This window comes from Paralichthys olivaceus, chromosome 20, assembly GCF_024713975.1.
Source record: "Paralichthys olivaceus isolate ysfri-2021 chromosome 20, ASM2471397v2, whole genome shotgun sequence".
Lineage (NCBI taxonomy): Eukaryota > Metazoa > Chordata > Actinopteri > Pleuronectiformes > Paralichthyidae > Paralichthys > Paralichthys olivaceus.
The window spans coordinates 1,013,900-1,038,818 of record NC_091112.1 but is presented as its reverse complement, the minus strand read 5'-3'; the positions used below and the strand labels follow the sequence as shown (position 1 = coordinate 1,038,818).

General features: G+C 45.8%; 1 protein-coding gene and 1 long non-coding RNA gene across 9 annotated transcripts in view; one reads left to right on the top strand and one right to left on the bottom strand.

Annotated features, from left to right (window-relative positions):
- LOC109640535 (uncharacterized) overlaps window positions 1–24,247 on the bottom strand; it is a 36,367-nt gene extending 12,120 nt beyond the window's left edge. For 3 of the 6 annotated variants that reach the window (XM_069516361.1, XM_069516362.1, XM_069516363.1), the window contains exons 1-2: window positions 24,003–24,243; window positions 7,374–7,411 (exon numbers count right to left, since the gene is read on the bottom strand). In XM_069516361.1, the coding sequence (XP_069372462.1) occupies window positions 7,374–7,411; window positions 24,003–24,030 (66 nt within the window). In that variant the 5' untranslated portion in view covers window positions 24,031–24,243. Of the gene's footprint in view, window positions 1–6,701; window positions 6,858–7,373; window positions 7,412–24,002 lie in introns of all 6 variants that reach the window. The other 3 variants (XM_069516358.1, XM_069516359.1, XM_069516360.1) reach the window with 2 other exon arrangements.
- LOC138405902 (uncharacterized) lies at window positions 1,632–24,919 on the top strand. Of its 3 annotated transcripts, XR_011239565.1 has the most exons (4): window positions 1,632–6,425; window positions 16,175–16,346; window positions 19,650–19,860; window positions 24,861–24,919. It is a non-coding gene; the product is annotated as an uncharacterized lncRNA (long non-coding RNA). The 3 variants fall into 3 exon arrangements; XR_011239566.1 differs by lacking the exon at window positions 19,650–19,860; XR_011239564.1 differs by lacking the exon at window positions 24,861–24,919 and having other exon boundaries at window positions 19,650–20,773.

Below are 24,919 nucleotides of genomic sequence, written 5' to 3'. Positions count from 1 at the left end.
AACAAACATCAGTGTGATAAGAACCAGCTGAAATAACAGAAACCATCTATCTTGAACCTGTTTATTTGACATGTACATTGATTCCTTTGTGTGGTCTATGTCTCATTTATTAACATGGAGGAGGCCAGCTTTATGACCTATACTGCAGCCAGCCACCAGGGGGCGAATGAGATCTTTTGGCTTTATTTTTGGCAGCCGTCATGTCATCCATCTCAATTTACAGTCTGTAATTTCAATCTTTAAATACTGCTCTTAAATTCAAATAGGAAGTCGATCTTTGGAGTCGATGTTTTAATCAACCTGAGAGACATGAACTACATTAAGCTCAGAAATGAATTCTGACCGTGCATTTACACCAGTAAACTGTTTCCTGCAGACACATGCATGAGCTGTGACACGTGTGAAATGTAAAACAGTGATGGCGTGGAGAGAGAGATGGAGAGGACGAGGAGAAACGTAGAAATACGGTGAAATAAAAATGAGGAGTTCTGTGTTTGAGTGTCACCAGCTGCAACATCGCTCTTTGTCCATTTACCTCGAATGTGTAGGTAACCAATGGATACCGTTCAGCGATGACCCTGTTGCTAGGGGCAACATCAAATCTGATGGATGGACGAGCCTGTGCACCGTCAGTTCAGTGAACTCACACGCAAGCAGCGAAAAAACTGATTTAACTTAAAGAGCTAGTTCAGTTTTGACTTACGTGAATTTGAGAAGACAAGTCGAGGAAAGTTTGTAATTATTTTAAGCAAATTCACTTTTTTAAGAGTTTAGTTCAACTCAAATCCTTTAGTTAATGTAACTTCATGACAGCTACATTTCTACAGAGTCATGTTGAAACTAAAACTATTAAGTTAATTGGACTTAAAAACGGGGTTTGTTTGCTTTAGATGATAATTTGAATCAGTACGAGACAGATTTTTTTACTTTTGTATTTTCTCCGGTTAAAGATTCAGTTTCAGTCAAAGACAGCATGTGAGCTTTTAACTCCCAAGCAATGCATTCTGGGAAGTCAAGGAGATGTTAATAAGCCTTTTTTTTTTTTTTTCCCAAAACTAAATTAAATGAGTTAGAGTCATTCAACTCATCATCTCAAGTCAAAAGAGCTTAACATTGAATTCTCTTCACAGTGAATACAATATATATCTAGATATATTCAGATAATCATGCATAGTCATGGATATGTACAACCGACAGCAACGGGAACATTTGTTTTGTTTGCTCTGGAGATTTGAAATGCTCGGCTGTCAGAAGGATTTTTTTTTTGTCCCGCTGGCCCTCGGAGCTTGTTATTATCCTTTTGTAGTTCAAAGTCACAGATCACAGACTTGGATGGAACAAAAAAAATGGCCTCAACTTTGTGTCAGAGTAAAATGCCAAACTCATAATGTCACCAAGCTGGTGCTGGTCACCACAGAGGTGGGTCCAACAGAGCTGAGACTCAGGAGGGTGATTTCAGGAAAGCTCCCTCACATTAAAACAGCCTTGTTTTGATTTCGTCTTTTAGTTGAGTTCTGTGTCGATCAGCAGAGACGTGACCGACAGCAACAACAAGTTTATCACACGAATCGATCAAGTCCGCAGTATTTCATCCTTCCTCTTATTGCAGTTGTTGAGGATACTTTTATTTCACGCAGCGTCTCGTCCGCTGCAGCTGTAAAGACGCATCATCGGTTTCACCGAGACTCATTCAAGATCGGAGATTGAGGGGAAAAAGTAATTGAGCGGGTCGGGAGCCTTTTCGTTATTGTATCATTCCTGGTGAGATTGGTGACGGTGCGGGACAGCAGGTCGTCTAAACAAACAAAGCAAATATTAATAAAAATGGAAATGCACTAACAACAGGGCAGGTGGACGACGGGCAGCCTCATTTGAATTTGGCAATAAGAGAAAGAATAAGAAGAGAAAACCTGAGCCAGTGGTGATAAAACATTAAGATGGAGCTGGGTCCGTCTGTATTTATTCATGCTTTAATCAGCAGCTGCTGGGCACGGAGCATATCTACATGAGTGAATGTGAATGTGGCCCAGACTGGTTTAAGGCCTTCCTGCCTCCCTGATTAACATTTTTCATCCAGTGTCAAATACGGGGGTCGGTTCACAAATTGAAACCGTGGGCGAGCAGAAAGTGAACGCTAGAATTAATTCTGTTCTCCTGCAGGCCCCCCCCCCCCCTTGCTTTCTGTGGAGCGTCGATGGAATATTCATGTCAGAGATGTTTATTTTTCATGACAAGTGAATGAGGAATAAAAATAATCCTGCTCCAACAAAGCAGCCCCTGAGATGTGGCACAGGGATTAAGCAAAAGCCCAAGTCACCGGTCGACTCGGTTTATATGTATATTAATATAAATATATAAATATTTCCACATTAACAAGCATCTGGGGAATAAACCGAGTCACTGACGAACACACCTGGGTCAAAATAGATTGTGGTGAAATATACTGAACACACATTAATCGCTCACACAGCTGACAGCATAAACTGAACTAATTGAATGATGCTTTATTTAATCTGCAAAGTAATGAACGTGCTGAGCAGTGGAGCCGGAGTTCGGACTGGAGCAAATTAATCTTTCACCGCTGAGGTCTGAGGCGGCGCAGAGGAGTCGTCTCCCCCTGATTTAAATGTTTTATGATATTATGTCTCTCCACAACAGCTCTGTGTTAACTCTGTGTTTAGTTAAATGTTAATGTATTCGGTGTTAAAGACACTTTGAGGCATCTGTGACCTCGGCTGACCAAACATCTCTATCTTGTACTTATAAGAACGTGAATACAAATTCAATACGTCGTCCTTTATAAAAACTTCTGACTTGTGTCTCTGTTATCATGGATCAATTAATGACTTGTAGATCATTAATAAGAGAATCTAAAAGTAATGTTAGTAAGTCAAAGATACATTACACTGCACAGACTTTGGAAGATGTCAGCGTCCAGATCTGAGATATTGTAGTTTAAGTTCTACACACGGAGAAATGTGAGACGTGTCGTCCATCTTTATTTACAGTCATTGCTTGAAATGTAAGTCACGACCCTGTGATCATTCAGTCGTCAGAACCGGTCCGAGACCCTGAAAACCTCTGCACAGAAATCATCATCAGTTTGTGCTCTGAAGCAGAAAACTGAATATTACCCTCTGAATTATTCAGAAACCCAACAGGGTTCAGGGTCAGTGTGCTGCTCACATAACGGAGTTAATAGCTTTGTGTGTCGGAGGCTTCAGTTGTGATTCATAATGGTTGAAGATGCACGTGGTAATAGCGGCGTCATCTGTGTCCTTGGTGTGTGTGTGTGTGTGTGTGTGTGTGTGTTATTAACACAGCTTGCGTCAGAGGTCTCAGGATTTGGATTCAGAAACCCCCCCTGAGTGAGAATGTTGAGCTCTAAATGTTTGAGTCTCAAACGAGGACGAAAAGTCAGACGTCACCATCTTTTGTAACGTGTGTGTGTGTGTGTGTGTGTGTGTGTGTGTGTGCTGTTATATCTTGTATTTGACTCCACAAAGTACACACCGGCCAATAGCTGATCTCAATGGTGGATTTCCGTGAATGGTGGTGAGACGCAGCAGCGTTGTGCGAGCCGAAGCTAGAATCCATTCAGCCACGATGACACTGACGCTCGCTCACTAAACCGTGTTCACCGCTGGTTAAGTCGGCTCTTTATGCCGCTGGGTGTCACGCCTTCAGGCGTTTTCCTGACGCAGACAGTTTACACAATAATAACCGCCTTCTACCAATCCTTCAATTTTCTGTCTCTGTTCATTCAGCATCACAGGAGGCTTAAGCCATCCCAGCATGCAATGGGCCAGATACACGTACACGCATTCTTTCTATTGTGGTTATTTTCTTCTTTCCTACTGTGATGTGCGGTAGAGTCATTGTCACAACAGGAGCCGGCTGTCACATCATTTCACGACATACAGATATATATATATATATATATACAAGTATATGAGTATGTACTGTATGTATAAATATGTATATTTGTGTGTGTGTGTGTGTTGTTACAAATAGAGCATGTTATAGTTGTGAGGTTCAGGTCTTTACATTTTTATATTTCAGTTCAGATTGTCCGTGGCACAATGAAAACCAGATACAGGATTAATGTCGATCACATCGCTGATGCAATCTGCTGCTTTTTAAGTAAATGTGTTTGTGGTCTCATCTTTCAGGAGCTCGAAGAGGTCTGTCCTGGTTCTGAGGAAGAATGAATCTCAGCGGGCTCTGTTTGGGTTTTGTTTCCCTTCAGTCAGACTGAGGCGTAAATCCTCGGAGGAGATCCGATAGGAGCACTCGGTATTGATCCGACTTTTAGCGGAACCACAAACGGGCTGATGTTTCAGCTAATGTGCTTCTCACTGACACTAATGCAACAGGGATGTTTTCCTTGACACCGGTTAACGTGTCCAGCTCCATGAGCTCATCGCTTTGATTTTGAGTTTGTGATGTAAAAGTTTTTATTGACTTTGATCCTTTTTAAGCAAAACCTGATACTAACTAAAGTTTGACAAATCAAACTGATCGTAAGTTTGTCGTATGCGTCTTTACGTGAAATTAAGAAAATCCATGTTTCGGGTTGAATCTGTTCATTTTACCAACATCTTTGTATTTTTACATCTAGATCTCGACTGAGTGATGACTCGTTCTGCACTCAGCGACCTCTGCGTCCAATCAGGACGCCTTCTGGCGTTTTTTAAGTTTTTTCCCTGTGATGATAAATTCACATAGCGACCGACGCGAGAAAAGACTTCACACTTGTAAATACTAGTTTATTTAAAATCGATGGAACACTTTTCTACAGATTCGTCAGTTGAAGCTAATTGTTTGTGCAGATTCCTCCTGCGGACTCTTCATTATGTTGTCAGAGCTGGAAACACCAATTAAAAGTTAGAACCATTTTTATATCTGAGTCTACAACATTTTATCTCAGATTCTCTCGTGTTCACATCCTCTGTTTTAGTTTTCATCCTTTTTCTCATGTGTTCTTATTCTTCCGTCGCTGTGTTTGCTGTTTACTTTGTAGTGTTTTGTTTATTGCCTTTGGTTCAGACCCCCCATGCTGAATCGTCTCCCCGAGCTCCTGTGTTATATTCCATCAAATCCCTCTCCACCTGCCGTCCTCCCTCTCTCCCTCTCTCTCTCTCTCTCTGAAGGTCTTTAAATTACGCAGAGGAGTCGTGTTGGAGGAAGTAAACAACTTGAAGGCGGCCGAGGGATCAGCGCTCCGCACAGACACAAAACAAATTCAGCTGCTGATCCCACGGCCGCCTCACGTCAACACTGGACCCAAATTCTGACTTACAGGGAAATTTCCACAGCTTCTTCTGCGTTAATCATCTTCCAACTGCTCCCATAGTCACATCTTCAAATGTGGGCGGACATAATATCTGATGGGAGTTTGACAGCAGCTGATACTTTTTGAAATATTCAGCTTCCTCTAGATTTTTAGATTTAACGATGGCTGCATCTGCAGGAGACTTGCAGTGTGTTCTGAACCTCAGCATTCACACTGCATTTATTCTATAGTTAACTTCTCGCTCTCGCTTGTCAGCCGTTTATTTACATCGCAGCGATGCACAAAATGACCTTTAAAATATTTACACGCTAATAAAACTCCCGGTGCACGATGACCTTCCAGCCTCCGCACAGGAGGAGAAACGACCCTGAAGAAAAGGAAGCAGCAGCAGCAGCGATAGAAAAACAATAAGATGGATGTCTCTGTTTTTTGTTTTTTTGTCTCCCCTCTCTCTCTCTCTCTCTCATTCTTTCTCCTGCTCTCTCTCTCTCTCCCCAGGGTCCACAGCTGAGAAGTGATACATGGCTCAGTAATAGTCTGAGCCCTGGGGGGGGGCGGCACTGTGGCCTCGGTAAGAGACTATCAACACACACACACACACACACACCTTCAGAGAGTGCAGCAGACACACAGCTGCAACAAGGTTGGACTAATACGAGCCTCTGGAGACTCACACCAACATTTCCTGCCTGTAGATCCTCATCCCCCTGTTTTCTAATTGTGTTGTGAGATTCATTTGTTTCCTCAAATAAATATCGTCTCTTTAAAAAGCTTCCGAAACAGTAAAACTTTCCTTTCGAGACGTTTTTTTTACAAGTTGAAAAGTCCGAGTTCATCGGTGAAGGGACAGAAAACATCTCGTCAGTCGTCCAGATGAAAAGTCTGCACCACGGTGATGTCACTCTTCATCGTCCATCCACCATCTCTTCCTTCCCTTGCTCAGTCTGGAGGAGAGACGGGCTCCATCCTCAACAAGTTGCCAAACATCACAGCACTGATACGAGCACGCAGACTATTAACACCTCCCCAGTTTAGAGTCGCTAATTAATCTGGACGGTGGGAGGAAACCGGAGCCCGTAAATACTCAGGGAGGACACGAGAACTCAAGACTCAAACCCAGGACCTTCCGGTAAGACAAGATTCATGTCTTCATATATCTAAAGGTCAAGATGTACTCAGGGTTTTAGCCGTTAAATTAACGTCCATCCCTCTAGTTTGTTCTATAATATCGTTTTATAATTCTAGAAGTTTAGAGAAAATAACGCCAGAATCAGCATTTTTCCAGATTAGTTGTAAAGTTTGGACAGTTTGTGGTTTAGAGACAGACATGGACAGAAGCAGGAGACCGATACGTGACGTGCAGTGAATCACAGTGAGGATATAGTGGCAGTTATACTGTGTGCACCTCAACTGCTTGACCACCAGGACGCCCAGTCATGTTTAATATTTCACTGCCTGTCTGAAGTGTGGAGCTCTCAGACGTCCCCGGTGATTCTCTGTCAGACTGGAACAACCACAGCTTCTCCTCTCTCTCTGCTCTTTGTCTTTTTCTGTCTGGTGTCTGGGATTAAAACAAAGAATCGGCTCATGATGCACAAATGAAAGCAAATGAGAAAAACCTCAAGTTACAGCTGAAAGTCAAACATTGCTGTGACGAACACACCGGAGTAGACATCACATGTCCAGTGTACGTGAATGGTCATGTGGTGTTTCAGCTCTATCACTACGGATGGAGCTATAACTATAAAAGGCTGAACTAAACAGAGATGAACACTCCGCACGTTATTTCCTATAAGTTCAGACGTGGGCGACCCGTCTCGAGGCCGAGGCCCGTCTGTGTGACTGCAGCTGCAGGTGAGAAGCTGTGCCTCTCTTTCTCACCTCCAACAGATTTGAGGAGACATGAAATGACAGTGTCACACCATCTCTGTCTGGAGACTGTTCAGACCCGAGATGAGAGCTGAGGACAGCGCTGTCTTTTGTGTTCAGTCACAGTGGCTTTCAGCGAAATGGAGAAATAGATTGAGGTGAGCAGAAACAAAAAGAGGAAGAAGAAGAAAGATAATAACATCTTTACCTGATCCCCATCTTTCCTTACCGGAACCGCATCCACAGCTGGTGAAGCAAAGAGAGAAGGAGACAAAGATTAATTTCAGATTTGTGAAAGACTTCAGTAGCTTCAGGTACAAAATGGAACCATGTGCGGAGAATTACCACCTGTGGTTGTGTTCCTCCTCAACCGGTGCACTTTCACTCACATGCATTTCTTTCTAACACGAGACCTTCTGACCCCCGATCACCCAAATCTAACCAGTCGAACCTTTGTGCCTCCAAAGTCTCATCGGGCCGCCCGCGACCCCAAGTCAACTAAAACCTAAGATGTGTTCAACACCAAAACACGTTGACCTTTGACCTTCGACCACCGAGTTTTTAATCAGTTCATCTTTGACTCCAACTGAACATTTGTACCAAATTTAGAGAAACTCTATCAAGGCCTTCTTCGGACAACGTGTTCAAAAGGATCCGTCGGACGTACGCACAACCCCAAAACACCTAACTCCGCCCGCTGACGGTCATAAAAACAAAATAATTTAGAATGGTTAAGACAGCAGGAGAAACAGGAAGAAGGAGGAGAGACGCTGACGGAGACAAGACTGAGCGTCAGACTGATGTCGCCTTCAACACCGCTCAGTATTTCACTCACACACACACACACACACGCACACCGAGCTAAAATTAGATTAATTATCCACGCCAAGCTTTGGCACACAGAGGGCACAGCCAGTTTGCCTCATGGAGGCCAGAGATGATTCTGAGCGGGTGATGAAGGGGGGGAAGACATTCTGACAGTTATTATCATAACAGAGAGATTTGTTAATAAGTGAATAATTCAGTGGTGATGAAATGTTAATCAGAGTCTGTTCCAGTGTCTGACAGAATCGGAGGATTTGGATAATAACCCCGTCCTCACATTACACCGTGACCTTGAGTCTGACCTTCACATCAGTGGAAGTCGTGAAAACCCTCCGCGCGGCTCGTGGTGACTCACTGTGTTCACGGACGGTTTTATAACCCGGCACTCAGACTCATTTCTTTCTCCACTGAGCGGTTTCCTGCCCCGGAGACGTTTGTACATCAACTTCAGCTGCTCGGTTAAAGAGACGCGTCAGTTTAAGAGTCGTTGATTCTGTGAATCAACAACACACAACCTGTGCAGCTGCATCGGTCTCATCCACGCCACCTTTCAGGCTGTTTCCCAGCATAGAGGGCTCTGATTGGCTGGAGAAGAGACGGTAGTGAACTCGCAGAGAACAGAACTCCCATCAAGTCCGTCCACCCGTCTGTCCGTCCATCCTACGTCGTCCACTTGTCCCAGGTTGTGTCGTGGAGGCAGCTGGGTGAGTAAAACCGGTTCCTTCAGTCTTCTCCCCTCGTTGCTCGTCCAGTTTTCATGTGACTGTAGTTGCAGCAGCTCGTCTACTCGCGGCCTCGGCGGCTCACGCTGCTGAGTGATGCACAGTCGAACACGGTCACGGTCAAACTGAATGTGCCGCCAGGCTTCTCTGCAGGTTTGGACGGAGTTATGTGGATATACTTTGGTTTCTAGCCGTTCAGTAAGATGTGTCATTTCCGACGTCCCTTACTTTTGTATTTTATTAGAAAACATTTTCTTTTCTGCGTGAAGCACAAACAAACGATTCATCCCTGAAGCTCGACAGGTCTCGTACTCGTGAGGATTTTAAAACACGACTTTGCTTTTCTGCTCACGCAGCGGCGCTGCTGTTACAGATGTGCAGAGTGACGGATGAATCAAAAGAGACACGGGTATAGATTTTCTCATTGGACCGATTCTTGAAGCAGAAACTTTTTCTCGGAGTTAATGAGGCTGTTAAGAATGAGTCCAGTTTGTGTTTCTCAGAGAGCCTTTCACACGTCTGACGCATCGATGGATTTTTTATTAATGATTCTGTTTATTAAAGTTAGGAAACTGCCCGAACCAGCGAATGTCTTGATTGACAAATTACTTCAACAGATTTCCTCGAATCGATTTATCGTTTCTGTTCCACGTGCTCTTTTCTCTCACCGCTGCTTTTTATTCATTCACACACTTTAATTACTTTAAAAAAGGATTTCCAGAGTTCATACCCCCGCCGAGGCCCAACAGTCCTCTTATAAAACCGTATTTAAACTTCACTAAACCAAATTGCACACGATCCCAGATTCCCTGACACATCACCACCAAGTTCCGTGATAATCTGTCTCGTCATTTTAGCATCAATCAATCAATCAATCACCTGAATAACAAACAAACTCCTCGCTGGAGCTGATGAACTCATTTTTGCTACGAGTCATAAAAGCTGCACTTGGTGAGAACACGTGGATCATAAAGAATCAATTGAATCCTTCTCGGACTCATCGTCTTTCATCGCAGCATTAACATGAGTGAAAATGAAATCTCCGTCCAGAATAACACTCGGAGCCGCCGCTAAAATTAGATTAATTATCTACGCCATGCGTTGGCACATTGGGGGGGGCACGACCTGATGAGTCAGCGAGGCCCGGGATGTTGAAGGATATTAGATTTAAGTGGCGATGAAAGGAGAGGCTTCCCCCTCGTTAACACAAATTATAACCTACATCTCTTATATCTGGTGGTAAGATTTGAGATAAAACACACACACACTGCAGGAGACTCTGACATCCTCAAAGTCAAGAGCTGTGGAATTTGTGTAACTTCGGCTACGTATTACAGAAGTCAAGACGAGGGCGCTTGTGTTGAAAAGTTGTCGAACATCGAGATTATTTGAAGCAGGGAGGATCTTGAGGTTTTCATCAGTTCTTCGTCTGAAGCTTAAAGATCCTCCCCGTCACCTCTCTTTCATCTTTGAACGGCTGATGAAGTGGATTTAACAGCTGGAATCAATAACGCAGCCTCAGACTCACTTATCAGTCGCCTTCACACTAATAGCCGATATTTCCTACGTATTGTATTCCGAGCATATGGCCCCGACGTCCACGGTGATGACGTCTGCATTGATCTCGTGTTCTCCGCCGGCTCCACCGCCACCTCCCCCGACCCGACCCTCTCCTGGCTGAAGGGAGCGCAGCCGATCGACGGCGCCTAAAAATACCTCCGCCTTTACACTGCCCTCGATGGAGACTGGAGCTTTCCATCCAGATCTATATCGATAAATCCTTGTGGGTAAAGGGCGGAGGAGGTGGGAGGAGGGGTCACTGTTCGGAGGTGGGAGATTCAGTTCGGGGGCGTTGGACTAAATCTCAAGGGACAGGAAACGACAGCTCTGAACCGAGACGCTCATGTTGAAGGAAAATCATTTTAATTTGTAAAGAAGAGAAGATAATCACTTCGTTTCTCTTAAATTCTTTGGTTTTAAAAACTGCTAATGAAAGTATCTCCTCTTATCCCTGATCACTCGCTCGTGATATTCTCCTCCTGGGTGCAGCTTCAGAGAAATGGTTCAGGAAACGTCAGGTTCTGGTTTCGGTCCCGCTGAATCAAAGAGCTTCTTCTCAAAAGTCGCCAGTTAGCGATAACAGAGAAATTCATTATCACAGGCGGAGAGAAAAGGGAAACATTTGTTCACCCAGAGGAACAGAAATTCAGTCAAATATGATTTTAATTCACTTTTAACTCGCTCTCATTCTGAGCCTTTATATCAGCTGCGCTACAGTTTTGGCTCAGTAGAAGAAAAACCTCAGTCATAATGATAATAATGATTATTTTTACTTCCAGCTGTCGTTTGTGATTTCTCGGTGAATCTCGACGACACGGCTCCAAACTACGTCACATGTCGTCCATCTTTATTTGCAGTCAGCGAGTGGAACTGATAAAAAAAATACTATGAATTGTTTCAAATCCAAACATTTGTGACGCTACACAACACGATCTGATTCAGATGTTGGAGATAAAGTCGAGACGCTTTATCATCCATCTTCATTCACAGTCGTTGATTCACACACTCAACACAGACACGTCTCATTATTCAGGCCTGGCTTCACTCATTTGGGCGAAGGACAAGACTTCTACAATATTCAGACTTATTCAACTTTATCAGACATGCTCTCTCTCTCTCTCTCTCTCCCCCTCCCCCCCCCCCCTCTCTCGCTCTCTCTCCGTTAATGAAAGCCATGCAGTCTTAGTCATGACTCTGCTCTCTCTGTGAGTACATCTGAAATGCCACCCAGGGGATCCTGGAGGCCATTTACTGCACACAACACAACCACACGCATGGAGGCACATACAAAGTCTCACGCACGCACACACACACACACCATAGACCTCTGGAGTTGATGGAGCTCCTTGCCGGAGCCACGGGGGAGGAAGGAGAGGGTGAGTGAGAGAAAGAGGCAAGCTGAAGAAGAGACAGCAGGCGGGGTATTGAAAAAGAAACGAGGGGAGGAACAAAACCAAGAGACTGATCGAAGCTCAGAACCGCGGGGCAGACGGCATGTCGAGGAGAGAGCAGCAAGGGCTGCTGGGTAAACCAAAAAGCTTGAAGGATAAGAGATGGACGAGGAGCGGTGGATGAGAACATGTGAAGAGGGAAACAGGTGAAACTGAATTTCACATATGAAGCAATTTGTATTTTCAGAAATGTACGTATTTGTCATTTTTCTCATTAAATACTTTTGTAAATCAAAGTTCTTTCACAGCTACGGCTCCAAATATTCTGCTTTTGAGTCATTACAACACATTTCTATCGATTAGGTTCCTTTTTAGACTTCAGCGGTTTGTGGTTAACCATCATCAGATTGTCGAAGACTAATTGTCTTCTGACTGAATTCTAATTTATCTAAATCCTCTTTATCTCAGGATTCTTTCCACGTTCGTGTGCTCGGTTTGAGGAAAACACCGATGTGAAGGATGCTCACACTGTTCCATGAGCTGTACTCGGTAATGAATCTGCATCAGAGTTCGAGTGTGAATTAAAGAGTGTTTTGTGAAGCTGCAGTGTAATTCCTGCTGGTCAGACTGTGAATCACGCGGCTCGGAGCCTCGGAGGTCTCGGTACAGTATGTGTGAGGATACTGACCTTTGAGGAAAATGTCATTTCTGTTGGTGCACGTCTCTGCGGCCGAGTCTGAAGGGAAGCTCCTGTTTGTGTGTCATTTGTAGTCATGTCATTTAAACTCTACTCAACTGTTTCATGTTTGTTCAAGTTTCGTCTTGTTTCGGTTTCATGTTGTGATTTAGGGACTCGTCGCCTGCGTGGGCGTCGTCTACCTTTACTTGACTCTGATTGGTTTGTAGACGGCGTCTGACTACAGTACTCGTTGAACGTCCTCGTGGTTCAAACATTATCGAAGGTGAAGACTTCAGCTGCTTCCTCTTCTTCTTCTTCTATGGTTTAATGTGTCTCTACTTCCTGTGATTGGTCCAAACAGACCCAGAACTCCTCTTCTGGTCGGAGGAGCCGTTCACACCTGATGTTCCGAGTCTCTTGAATCTTATCCTCAAACTGATTGATTGTGGTTTTCAGTTCTGTTATAATTAGCTGATAGTTTTCTCATGAAACTAATTGTATTTTAATATTTACATTAGTTCGTTATTAGCAAAATGGAAATAAGTCGAAATAACAAACTGACTCAGATTTTGTCTCCAAACGAACGTTAAAAGATTCTGATTCTTTCTTTCTTGCACCTGAGTTGTGTGTGAAATGCTGCAGGTTAATTCTCAGTCGTGTTTTCCAGCCATGAGAAACATCAGGTTTTCCCTTCGCCCGCCGCTGTCCTTAAAAAGCCTCTGCTACACTTTCCTCGGGCTGTTCTTCTGTGGTCCAGAGATTACGAGGCGGTCGTCGGTGCAGACGTCGGTGCCGCTCGGTCTAATCTGTTTGGCGACGGAGCAGAAGGTCTGAGGGAAATGAATCTGAGACATCAAAGTCTGACGGAGGAGCGTCGGCTGCCAAATGGCCTGCTGGAGCTGCACGCTTCATTTAGCCAATGAGAGCTTTTTTATACCTCAGTCACTCTGCTCGACAGTTCTGGCAAAGTATTTATGTTTTCTTTATTTTCTGTTTTTTTCAGTGAGGGAGATTTGCGCTGCTTTATTTAATCTGTCTTCAAAGCTGCACCAGGAGAGATATTTGTGTCGGAACACATCATTTTTTATCTGCGTTAAACGTGGAGACGAGCTGCAGCGTCACATCTTCACTTACTGCTCATTCAGCTTTTTTACTCCAGTAATATTCTGCCGTCGGAAAAAAAGGGAGGTCACTCTGCTCAGATAATACTGAGAACCAAGAACCTGACCTGGACAATCTCAAAATACAGATGATGGATGGTGGAAAAAACCACCTGACTCAACCCTGAACCTGTCGTCCAACCATGGATCAATTTATTTGTTGATTAAGTTTTCCAGCTGATGACGTCAGATAACATAAACATAGTTGATCAGATACAACTGAGACCACTCCTTGATTCACTGATCTATATAATCCATGTTGATGAGGTCCGGGCCGTCACTCGGGAGAAAAATCTACTTGGGAAAGAAAAGGAAAAAGAACAGCAGGAGAGACTGGTGAGAAGCCCCGGGGGAGGAAGAGAGGGAGCGATTGAAAGGGTGGATTCGTGTTAGAAAATGTGTTGCATTTAAGTGCTGCCTCCATAAGGACAAATAAAGCTGCTACTGCACCACAGGGACACAGGTGGGGGGGAGAGAGGGGGGAGGACGGAACTGAACAGGGGAGGGATGAGAAGAAGAGTGGGGGAGATTAGAGAGGGATGATTGCTCAGAAAGAAAAAAAAAGAATATATAGAGTATAAAGAATAAGAAGAGGAAGAGGAGGGGTGAGGAAGAGGAGTCGATGGAGGGGTGAGGAAGAGGAGGTGATGGAGGGGTGAGGAAGAGGAGTCGATGGAGGGGTGAGGAAGAGGAGTCGATGGAGGGAGGGCAGAGAGAGGAGAAAATAGGAGGAACTTAAAGGTGATCAACCAGGCAGAGAAGAAGAAGCTGCCACAAACAAGCCATCACCCACAACATGCTGCACACAGCTACACACACACACACAGTTACACACACACACAGTTACACACACACACCTGCACATGTACACACAGACACACACTCAGTCTCTAAGGAGGGATGACACGGTGGTGATGCTGCAACAATAGCTCCTGACATCTCTCTCTGGCAGACCCTGGCCTGTCTGCTGCCATCGCTCGGGGCTCTGGGTGTGTGTTCCCATGTGAGTCTGCGTGCTCCTTTAGTGTGTGTGTGTGTGTGTGTGTGTGTGTGTGTTTCTCTGTGAGTGTGTGAGGAGACACACGGACTGTGACTGTGATCTGAAGTGAAGTCGTGGGTCTGACTCACCTCCGCTTCAGTGGCGAGCGCTCTGAACCGACACCAAACACTAAGGGAGCCCTGCTCACCGCGGCTTGTTGGGGTAATACCTTCGCCCTTCCATCCATTTGTGAATTCTTCTGACTGACTGACTGTGTGTGTGTGTGTGTGCGTGCGTGTGCGTGTGCGTGCGGTCGCCACCCCAGATTCCCTCGAGCCTCTGGAGGTTTCTGTTTGTTCCCTTATGATGTAAAGAAAACACGGTTCTTTCTCTTCTCCGTGACTTTATTATTTCATCTGCTTCTAAAAGGACACTTGGGTTTTTCGTTGTGCTCAGACTCTTTAATAATCTGCATCATAAACACAAAGGTTTTCAGTCTCTCTGGAAACCGAGATGAAACAATAGAAACGCAGCGTTCACACTTTGCTAACACATAAACTCGCAGCTGAGCAGATCTTTACTTCAGGTTTTGGTCCTTGGAAGGATTTTTATTGAGCCACATTCCCTGATGAACTTTTCATGGAGCTGAACCTGAGCCAGGTTTTTTTCTGACCTCCATCTGAAGGAGAACGTGAAACTCCCATGAAGCTTTGACCAACAACAGAGTGGAACACAGTTTTTAATCTCCAGCTTCGTCTTCACACTGACAGACGCCTTGTTTTTACAGTTGGACTGGTTCTTGAAGCTCGTGTGGATCACTGCTGTGTTGGGGCTCACGCTGCGCTGCTAATGTTTTTCAGCGTGAGATTCTCAGTCAGACCGAGAAACACACGAATACGAAGCAGTTTGCTTCCGGGGAGACGACTAGAGTCTGATTGGATCTTTCCCTGTGTGACATTTACCACCCAGAGGAGAAAGTGTAGTTACAGTAAATTCATCTTTGCACATTGACGTGTCCGCCTGCTGTTCAGCCTTCTTCCTCCAGACAAACTCTTAATTCTGTTTCTTAAACTCCCCAAAAAACAGTAAAGCTTTATCCAGTCAAGCAGCTTAAGAGGTCTCAGAGTCCACGCTGACGGCCGAGCATTTCTGGGTGTTCCTGTCTTTAAACAAAGACTGTTTCCCCTCGTGGATTAATTACACAGCAGAAGACACGACGAGACGTGTATCTGATTCTCTACTTTCCTTTCTGTTGCAACGAGACAAAACCAGATCTGTAAAGAAACACGTCGACCGTCCAGCCACAGACTCCCGACCTCTGGGAGGAACCGTCGACTGTAAGCCAGACCTCGTGACCCGGCACCAGGGCCGGACTTCACTAATGCTCTCGGGGGCAAATCCCTGTCGGCAGGTTCCAAAAACTGGTGGAAAGACTGAAACCAGAGGAGTGGAGGCTGCAGCAGATCTGTTCTGTTCTTGTTTTTCAATTCATGGGATTCAAGAGAATTTGGTTTGATAGGAACTTTTGTTTTGAGGAGGTTCTCACAAAGTTCTTGTTGCTTTGGACTAATGTAACCACTCATTCTCAAGGGGCCCCTCTCAGCTCGTGGCCCCAGACAAATGCCTGATTCGCCGACCATGTTGCTACGCCCCTGACCGAGACACCCCCACCTTCTCTTTCTCTGCCCTTCAGGTCAGAGATGCTCACGGCTGCCTGTCAATCAAATTATTGACCGATCGCCTCACTCTGTGTATCCGTCGCCCGCATCTCACGATCCATCTGGGAACGTGCGCATGTGCATACACGCAGCGCACGCCATCCTGCAGCCGACACGGGGCATCCATCAGTCGGCCTGTCAGCAGAGGTAAGACGATCAATACTGAGGGAGGGAGGGAGAGAGGGAGGGAGGGAGGGAGGAGGGCTTTCCTGGGGAAGGTGATACCTCAAACACACCTGATAGAGAAGAGCAAACAGCCGAGTATTGTTTTAACAGAACGTGACGGTGGAAACGAAATCCTGTCGGAGTTTGAGTAGCGTCTCCTTTACCTCTGAGTTATGGCTAATTCACTGAGGCGCTGTAGCGCCACCTGTATGTGAAACTCCATTAGAACGCTAGGATTTGATACGGCTGAGATGTTTATGTCAGATGGTCAAGACGGTTCCAACCAGTGACTGTGAATAAAGATGGACGACGCATCTCCACATCCTGAAGATGAGGTTCTGAGATATCTTAGATACAAACGCTGCCATCTTACACCGATCACGCTATTTGGAGTCTGAGGAGTAGCAGTGGTAGTAGTAGTAGTAGTAGTCGTGGTAGTAGTAGTGGTCGTAGTAGTGGTCGTAGTAGTAGTGATGGTGGAGTGGAGACGTGGTTTCGAGGAGTAAACCTGACAAACCAATCACGAGTCTCAGCCCATTTTTATATCATCAGTTAAAACCAAACATATCAGAAACAAACATCAGAGTGACACGAAACAACTTGTCCCATCTGCTAACATAGAGGTGGTGGGTTTATGGCTTATACTGCAGGCAGCCACCAGGGGGCGACAGCATTTCTCAAACTATTGCTTTTCTCTGCTTACACGTGATCCACTACGTTACACTCTGATTTCAATGTTCACACTAATGTCGACAGTGTGATTCCTCTGATTCCCCCGAGCTGTGCGGCTCCACTGTTGTTCTGAAACTATTAAAAACACATCAGCGTTGCTCTGAGTGACACATCCCTCCATTAGCATGAACACACACTGTAATTTACTGTGATTTAGAGAGAGGGGAAGTCAGGAAGTGTTCAGACCAACACTCACTGAAATATATCGTTACACCGGCCTCATCCTCCGATGTCGGAAGGAACGTAGGCTTCATCATTTTACGTTTTGAAGAGTAGAAACGAATCCATCTTGAATCCAAGAGAAAACACGGTTCATGAGTGTTGTTTATTAAACATCTTCTAAAGTCTCAGACTGAGTCCCTGTGTCGGAGGTAATGAGTGAAAAGCAGAGACGCTCTGTCCTGCCTCAGTACGTATATATGTCTCGTTGAGATAAGCGGTGAAGGACAGCGTGTGCCAGCACGGACTGCAGCCATCCTGTTACCTTGGAGAGGGTGATTGGGTTAACACAATTAATTAATTAAGAAATGTGTGTGTGTGAGAGAGAGAGACAGAGCGAGAGACAGAGCGAGAGACAGAGGACAGTTTTACCTGCTGACGCCTGCAACAGAGTGAAAACTGAGTCCCCGTCCTCTAAATGTGTGCACAGAGTCTCACTGTGTTTATTTGTATAAATCCTGTGAATTCTCATATTTACAGATTCAGATTCCAGTGGCCCTGAAGTGACAAACCACAACAACACAACACAACAACTCAAAGGCAGATTAAATAAAGACACAACAGCATTAACTTCTGGTGGAACGAGTGATACCTGCTATCGATAAAGCTCAATCTGACAAAATTGGTTCTGTGCACTTTGAAGCCACCGTGTATAAAAGCTGGATCGAAAGTAAATGAGAAACGTAATTGAATGAAATTATTCTCAATTTAAATCCCGGCTGCGAGTCTTTATTTGCACAAAGCGGCTCAGACCAGCAGCTGTGTGCGGTTCACTCGCTTCACCTCACAGGAAGCACTGACACTGGGAGCAGTAACCTCACACTGCCATTCGGACGATCGTGAGTTTGCATGGTTCAGCTTTTAGTCGCTTTCCAAGCTGCGTGTCACATCTAAAATTCATCTGGCGTTGCAGCTCCAGGCTTCACGTTGAGAACCTGGAGCTGCAACGTGTCCACAGAACCACTGTGATGCAAATTTAAGGACGAAAAACTGGGAGGAAAGAAGAAAAAACGAGAGAGTCAGAAAAGACGAGCCCGAAGGAGGCGTCACCTTCTTTTTCCATTACTGGCCTGAATTGATTTTGGTTAAAAATAAAACCAGCCCGGCTCCGCTCTGATCCAGTTGCATTCACAGACGACTGCACAGGCCAGCGTGTCACGTCGGATGTGACTCGCATTATCCAGCCTGTGTTTGTTTTAGTGGAAATCGAGCCGCTTTCTGCCAAACTGTGAGTCTGTGCCTCGCTCGCAGAACGTCTCGCTCTGTCGCCGTTTCCTGCCAAATGAAACTCAGAGGCCAAAACGTGACCACGCGTTCGGAGCGATGGATCACGTTTACATCTCACACTGACAAACACAGAGTAAATCTGTAACACGGATATTTTACACGTGAGACAGACGATAGTGAAAGTTTGGGAAACGTTTGCAGCACATGATGTGGAGGCTTTTTAAATCTATTCATCATGACGCGAATGTAAAGTGTGAGCGGCTAACCTCAGTAGCTCTGCAGTGTTTCTGCTCACTGAGCCGTTCACTGCTGGATAATGACCGTGCAGCGGCAGGAAATCTGTTAATTAAGAGCTTCAGGGTCGAAATGTGAACAAAATATTCATGATTTAATCTTTTTATATTCTCATGCAATCGTAGCAAAAAGCTGAATCATCCAAATAAATGACTCTTCACGCCAAAGGCTCGTTTTACGCTGCCTGTACGTCCACGAAGACACACAAACGATGCAACCTTATTAACGAGAGACGAGAGTTCATCGTGACTTTCTTCTTTAAACTCTGAAGTAGACGAGACAGAAGCACAAGCGGCCGAAGTGCCGACGGTGGAGACGGCTGGAAACGTGTTGCCGTGTGTTTGGAGTCTCGCTCGGCCTCAAACCCCCGAGGTTTCCGGCTCTCGCGCTTTCAGGCGCTGACTCACGCTGTCGTGGCCGATAGCAGGAAGCCACTTGTGAAGTTTGCGTTGAGCTAATCTTCCGTCTGTTTGAATTGAATTTAGAAACATCTAAAACGAGCTGTATTTACATCGGGAGACTTAAAGCTGCATTCATTGTCGACATTTCAGCCACTGGAAGAACCAAGTTCTTCTTACACTCCGACTGGGTTCATGACCTATACTGCAGCCAGCCACCAGGGCGCGATAGAGATGATTTACCAGCTCGTTTCTAACTTTACCGTTAACGTCACACACACACACACACACACAGAGCCTCACTCTGACCATGTGCTGTCGTTACTGTAGGTTTTATGATCAGAGGCACTTTTGTAACAACATGACTTGATGTCTCCTCGTGACGGTGACCAACAGCTGATGCCCTGATTTGCAGCGTCCGACTGCAGCTGCACTTCACTACGTCAGCGCGAACAAGAGCAGCAGCAGCAGCGGCGGTGAGGAAGACGAGCAGCCTCAAACGACCTCCGTGCTGCTGCTGAGCCGTGTTTGTCAGCCGCTGGGCTGGATGTGGACGGAGATCTGCCGGAAACAGAGCTCGGCCTCCCAGAGCTCCGTGATGACGGCCGATGGAGCGAAAGGTTCAGGTTAAAATCACCGATATCAACACAGACCATTTACTTTACTGGTCATTTGACAACACGGAGTCAGACGGTCAGCTGTCACAGGCTCTCGGTTAAAACAAGACAGTTGGAAATTCCTCCAGGTCGTAAATAATCTTGTTTGTTTGTCTGCAGATTTACACAAAAGCTGCTGAATCGATTTCCATGAAAATTGATGGAGGGATGACACATGAGCAAAGAAAGCTGCAACAGACTCCTGGAGGGGGGGGGGGGGCTGAGAGCGGCTGATCCACAGCAACAACAATTATCAGAATCACTTTGAGTCATGTGATCAGCTTGTAAAGAGAAACCCCCTCACACGGCTCCCCGCCGCCATGTTTCCTGGGGGTGGGAGTGGTTTGGGTTCGGAGAAGCGGCCCTCGATCCTCCATCACCTGTCTGTGAAACGTTTGCAGTGACTGTTCCCTCTCAAGCCCGAAATCAGCGTTTAACGGTGTAACTGTGTCACAGAAATGACACGGAACCGCGTTGAGTCTGTACGTTTGGCTGATTTATCGAACTCCTGAGAGGTTTCGCTGTTGAACGGATATATTTAGGCACAGTCTAGACTCTGCTGCATTGCAGTACAGATTTGGTTTTCCAGCTGAAGAGGTCTGAAATCTGCTGCGAGCGTCTCTCACTCACCGAGTTTACTGACGATTCACAGACGGAGGCAGAAGATTGCCTCTCCTCCGTCGGCGTTGGACGACGGCAGAAGGAGGAAGGTGTGGAGGTGCTGAGGCTGCTCACTTCCTGAAAGCCTTCCTGTGCGACTGCCTCTAAGTGATTGTACATCAGCTTCCCTGTAACTGGAGGATGATGGAGTGTGGTGGCGGGCGCTGGTGCTCTGGTTAAATGGCTCTCCTCTGGAAACACACAGCTGAGGGGACGCGGCTTTGAAACCCTGATCCACGAGGATTCTGCTGAATCACCGAGGCAACGGAAAACTACGGCGCTGAATGTATTCGTTCTTTTCCACAGGTCACCAGAGAGGAGGGTGAGATGTGAGCGAGAGAGGGAGAAACAGAAGGAGAGAGAGAGAGAGAGCTGTTGACCGATATTTACTGTAACATTTTCCCTCCTCCCACCTCCCTCCATCGCTCATTGACCTCCCTCTTTTACCCTGCTTCTATTTTTAGCAGCAGCCGCTCTAACTCAGGCCTAATACTGTGTAAGAATAGATGTTCTCCACAAGAAAAGGCAGCAGGAAACATTGCTGCAGGCGATGTGTTGAATCGAGGAGGGAGGGGGGGGGCGGTCGTTCCGATCGCTCTGACCGATTTAACGAGCTCCCTGGTCTGTTTGCGGTGATCTGTCCGTCACTAGAAGCCGGGGTTCAACCCTTCGATCTGATTTTCAGAGGCGTTCGAGTCCAGAGGGGCTTTACTGGCTCATGGTGATCTTCAGTCCATCTCCGGCCTCATTCAGTCGCCGCTGCAGAGGTTTGTCTCTGACGTTAGAGCTCGAGCTGCACGCCGCCTGAAACATGAGATCATCCTCAACAGTTCCTGTGCGAACTATTATTCACACTCTGAACCCTGAGCCGGTGTCAGCGTGTTGTTGAACTATCGACTGATTTCAATCCGGATTCCAAAGAGAACCTGAACCGTCAGTCGAGCGTCTGGACGACATGTTTCCCCTTAAAAATGACCGACAGAGTGAGATAGAGTGTCCATCACATCAGTGGAGAGAGAGAGAGAGAGAGAGAGGAGATAAGACAAAGGGAAACACACCCACTTATGAAACATGACATGTCCTCTCACGACGAGCTCCTGCTCTGCCTCCTCCACAGCCTCCTTATTCCTCACCAACCTCCACCACCCCCCCTCCCCCCCTCGCCACATCCCCCCCGCTCCCTCGCCATCCGTCCGCCTCGCTCAATGACAATCAAAGGTCAAGTTGTCCCTTTATTTATTTAAATCCCTCACACACTGCAGCCTCCATTTGTTTTCATAAAGGAGCTGATGAGGGAGGTGATCGTGTGTGTGTGTGTGTGTGTGTGTGTGTGTGTGTGTGTGTGTGTGTGTGTGTGTGTGTGTGTACATAACATGAGAACACACCAGCTGCACTCTTCTCTCAATGGACAGTGACGATACACAAACACACAGATGAGGAGCGACCCACAGAGCGACCCACAGAGCGGTCCTCTGTACGAACGTGACGCTCTCGTTTCTCGATTCTCGATCTCGTTTCTCGATCTTGGTTCAGACCTTGAGCTTCAGGACGTTTTATCAAAAGTGAGAACATTTTGTTCCACTCTTGCAAAAGTAATTTGAGGTTTTAGAGCTGAAGTCGAACTAAAATGTGAAGAAGGGAACACACAGTGTGGAGATAGTGTGTGTACATGTGTGTGTGTGTGTGTGTGGGGGGGGGGGGGGGGGGTTGTTACTGTAGCTGCTCACTGTCGCTCAGAGATGCAACTTTTAAAAGTTATAGACAATGTTTTATTTAACTTATAAAGAAAAACCAGAAGTACCTGATTTCATTCCAGAAGAAAAACGTCCACACTGAAACAGAGACTGTGCTGCTCGCTTCTCATGTTCGTGTACTTCTTATACTTCTCATGTTCGTGTACTTCTTATGTTTATGTACTTCTTATGTTCATGTACTTCTTATACTTCTTATGTTCGTATACTTCTTATGTTCGTGTACTTCTTATGTTCTTATGTTCGTATACTTCTCATACTTCTCATGTTCGTATACTTCTCATGTTCGTGTACTTCTCATGTTCGTATACTTCTCATACTTCTTATGTTCGTATACTTCTCATACTTCTTATGTTCGTATACTTCTTATGTTCTTATGTTCGTGTACTTCTTATGTTCGTATACTTTTTATGTTCGTGTACTTCTTATGTTCGTGTACTTCTTATGTTTTTATGTTCGTATACTTCTCATACTTCTTATGTTCGTATACTTCTCATACTTCTTATGTTCGTGTACTTCTTATGTTTTTATGTTCGTATACTTCTCATACTTCTTATGTTCGTATACTTCTTATGTTCGTATACTTCTCATACTTCTTATGTTCGTGTACTTCTTCTTCATCTTATTTTAACCAGTAGACACGTCTCCATGTTGAGCTTTTCTACGTCACTCGAGTCTGTGATGTCACGATTGTCGCGTCAAGCTCGACCAATCACAAGTCAGCCTCAGCTGTCAGTCATGACATTTCACCTGGATCAAAGCACAGGTGTGTGTGTGTGTGTGTGTGTGTGTGTGTGTGTGTGTGTGTGTGTGTGTGTGGGGGGAGTTTATTACGTCGCTGCATGACGCACAGTAGTGGGAGACAAGAGGTGAGGGAGGAGATGGATGATGGGAGGAGAAGAGAGGGAGGATGGGGGAAAGAAGGATTGAGGAGAGGATGAGAGGGGGGTTTTCTCAGACACCCAGAATGAAATGACCTTAGTGTTGTGTCAAGGCTGAGGTCTCTCTCTCTCTCTCTCTCTCTTTCTCTCTCTTTCTCCCTCTTCCTCTCTCTCTCTCTCTCTCTTTCTCTCTCTCTCTTTCTCCCTCTTCCCCTCTCTCTCTCTCTCTCTCTCTCTCTCTTTCTCTTTCTCTCTCTCTCTTTCTCCCTCTTCCCCTCTCACTCTTTCTCTCTCTCTCTCTCCCTCTTCCCCTCTCACTCTCTCTTTCTCTCTCCCTCACTCTGTCTCTCCCTCTCTCTGTCTCTCTTTCTCTCCCTCTCTCTCTCTCTCGCATCTCATTCCTCTCACATCCCTCCTGTCCTCCTGCCTGTCTGTCCCGCCTCTCCCCTCCGACACGCACGCTCGCTCGCGCACACGCTGAGACATAGTAACCCCTATCGTACACTTTGGGCACACGCACGCGCATGCACACACACACACACACACACACACACAGACACACGGAAAAAGACCCGAACGGCACAAACCGGCTCTGACGCGCTGCAACTCTGCAGGTGATGAAAGTGTGACAGGAACCTGGTTTCATCTCTGATCTCATCCTCTCATTGAACAACACACACCAACCTATCCCTCCATCTTTTAACCACCCCTCCATCCATCCATCCATCCACCCCTCCATCCATCCATCCATCCATCCATCCATCCATCCATCCATCCATCCATCCGTGCGCATGGCAGAATAAAAGCGGCGCGTCCTTACTGATCGTCCGGGATCCAATGCAGCCCATGTTGTTTTACAGCGGCTCGTTCAGCTCAGGGAAATTAAAATCCATCCGTCCAGCGGGCATCTCTCTCTTTCTCTTTCTTCCCTCTCTCCTCCTCTTCTTCTTCTCCTCCTCTCCGCTGTCTCTTCTCCTCCTCTGTCCTCCTGTCCTCCGTATGTGAGAAACACGGAGGGTGTGTGTGTGCGTGTCATCCGCGCTGCTTCCTCCCTCCCTCTCTCTCTCTCTCTCTCTCTCTCTCTCTCTCTCTCTCTCTCACACACTCCTGTTTCCTCCAGTCATTGTCAATGTCGCTCTCTCTCTCACGCACACGCATGAGCGCGTGCAGGTACAGTGAAGGTGTCACATGAACGCCCCTCTGCACAAATCAATAAATCAAATCACGTGTTCATTGATTATTGATCAAAAGTTCTACAGCAGATTTTCATGGTGAAGTGGTGAGAAGATAGTTTTAACTTTACCTCGATGCGTCCACCAGAGGGCAGTGCAGAGTCGAGAGCTTCTTGTTAACTAACATGGTGACGTGTTGTCTTGAATTCTCGGGGTTCTTCTCCGTTTCGTCTGTTTTCGTTTGTCGTTGTGAACGCAACATCTCAGGAACGCCTCCAGAGAGTTTCCTCACGTTTGGCTCGACTCTTCACTCGGACTCAAACGTGACCTGAGTAGATTTTGGGTTCTTTGTCTCTTCGTCACGTTTTTAGCTTTAACTCAAACCTTCACGTGGTCGTTATCGTCATCACTGAATAGTTTATTCATTTAGCTCCGAGCTTCTTTTACGGTTTGTTTCTGTTCCGTGAACGACAAACGTTCATCTCAGACTTTCTTCTTCTCCACAGACTCGGTCACTTGATGGAAGCTTTTACATCGTCGTCTGAAAACCTAAAACAAAAAATCC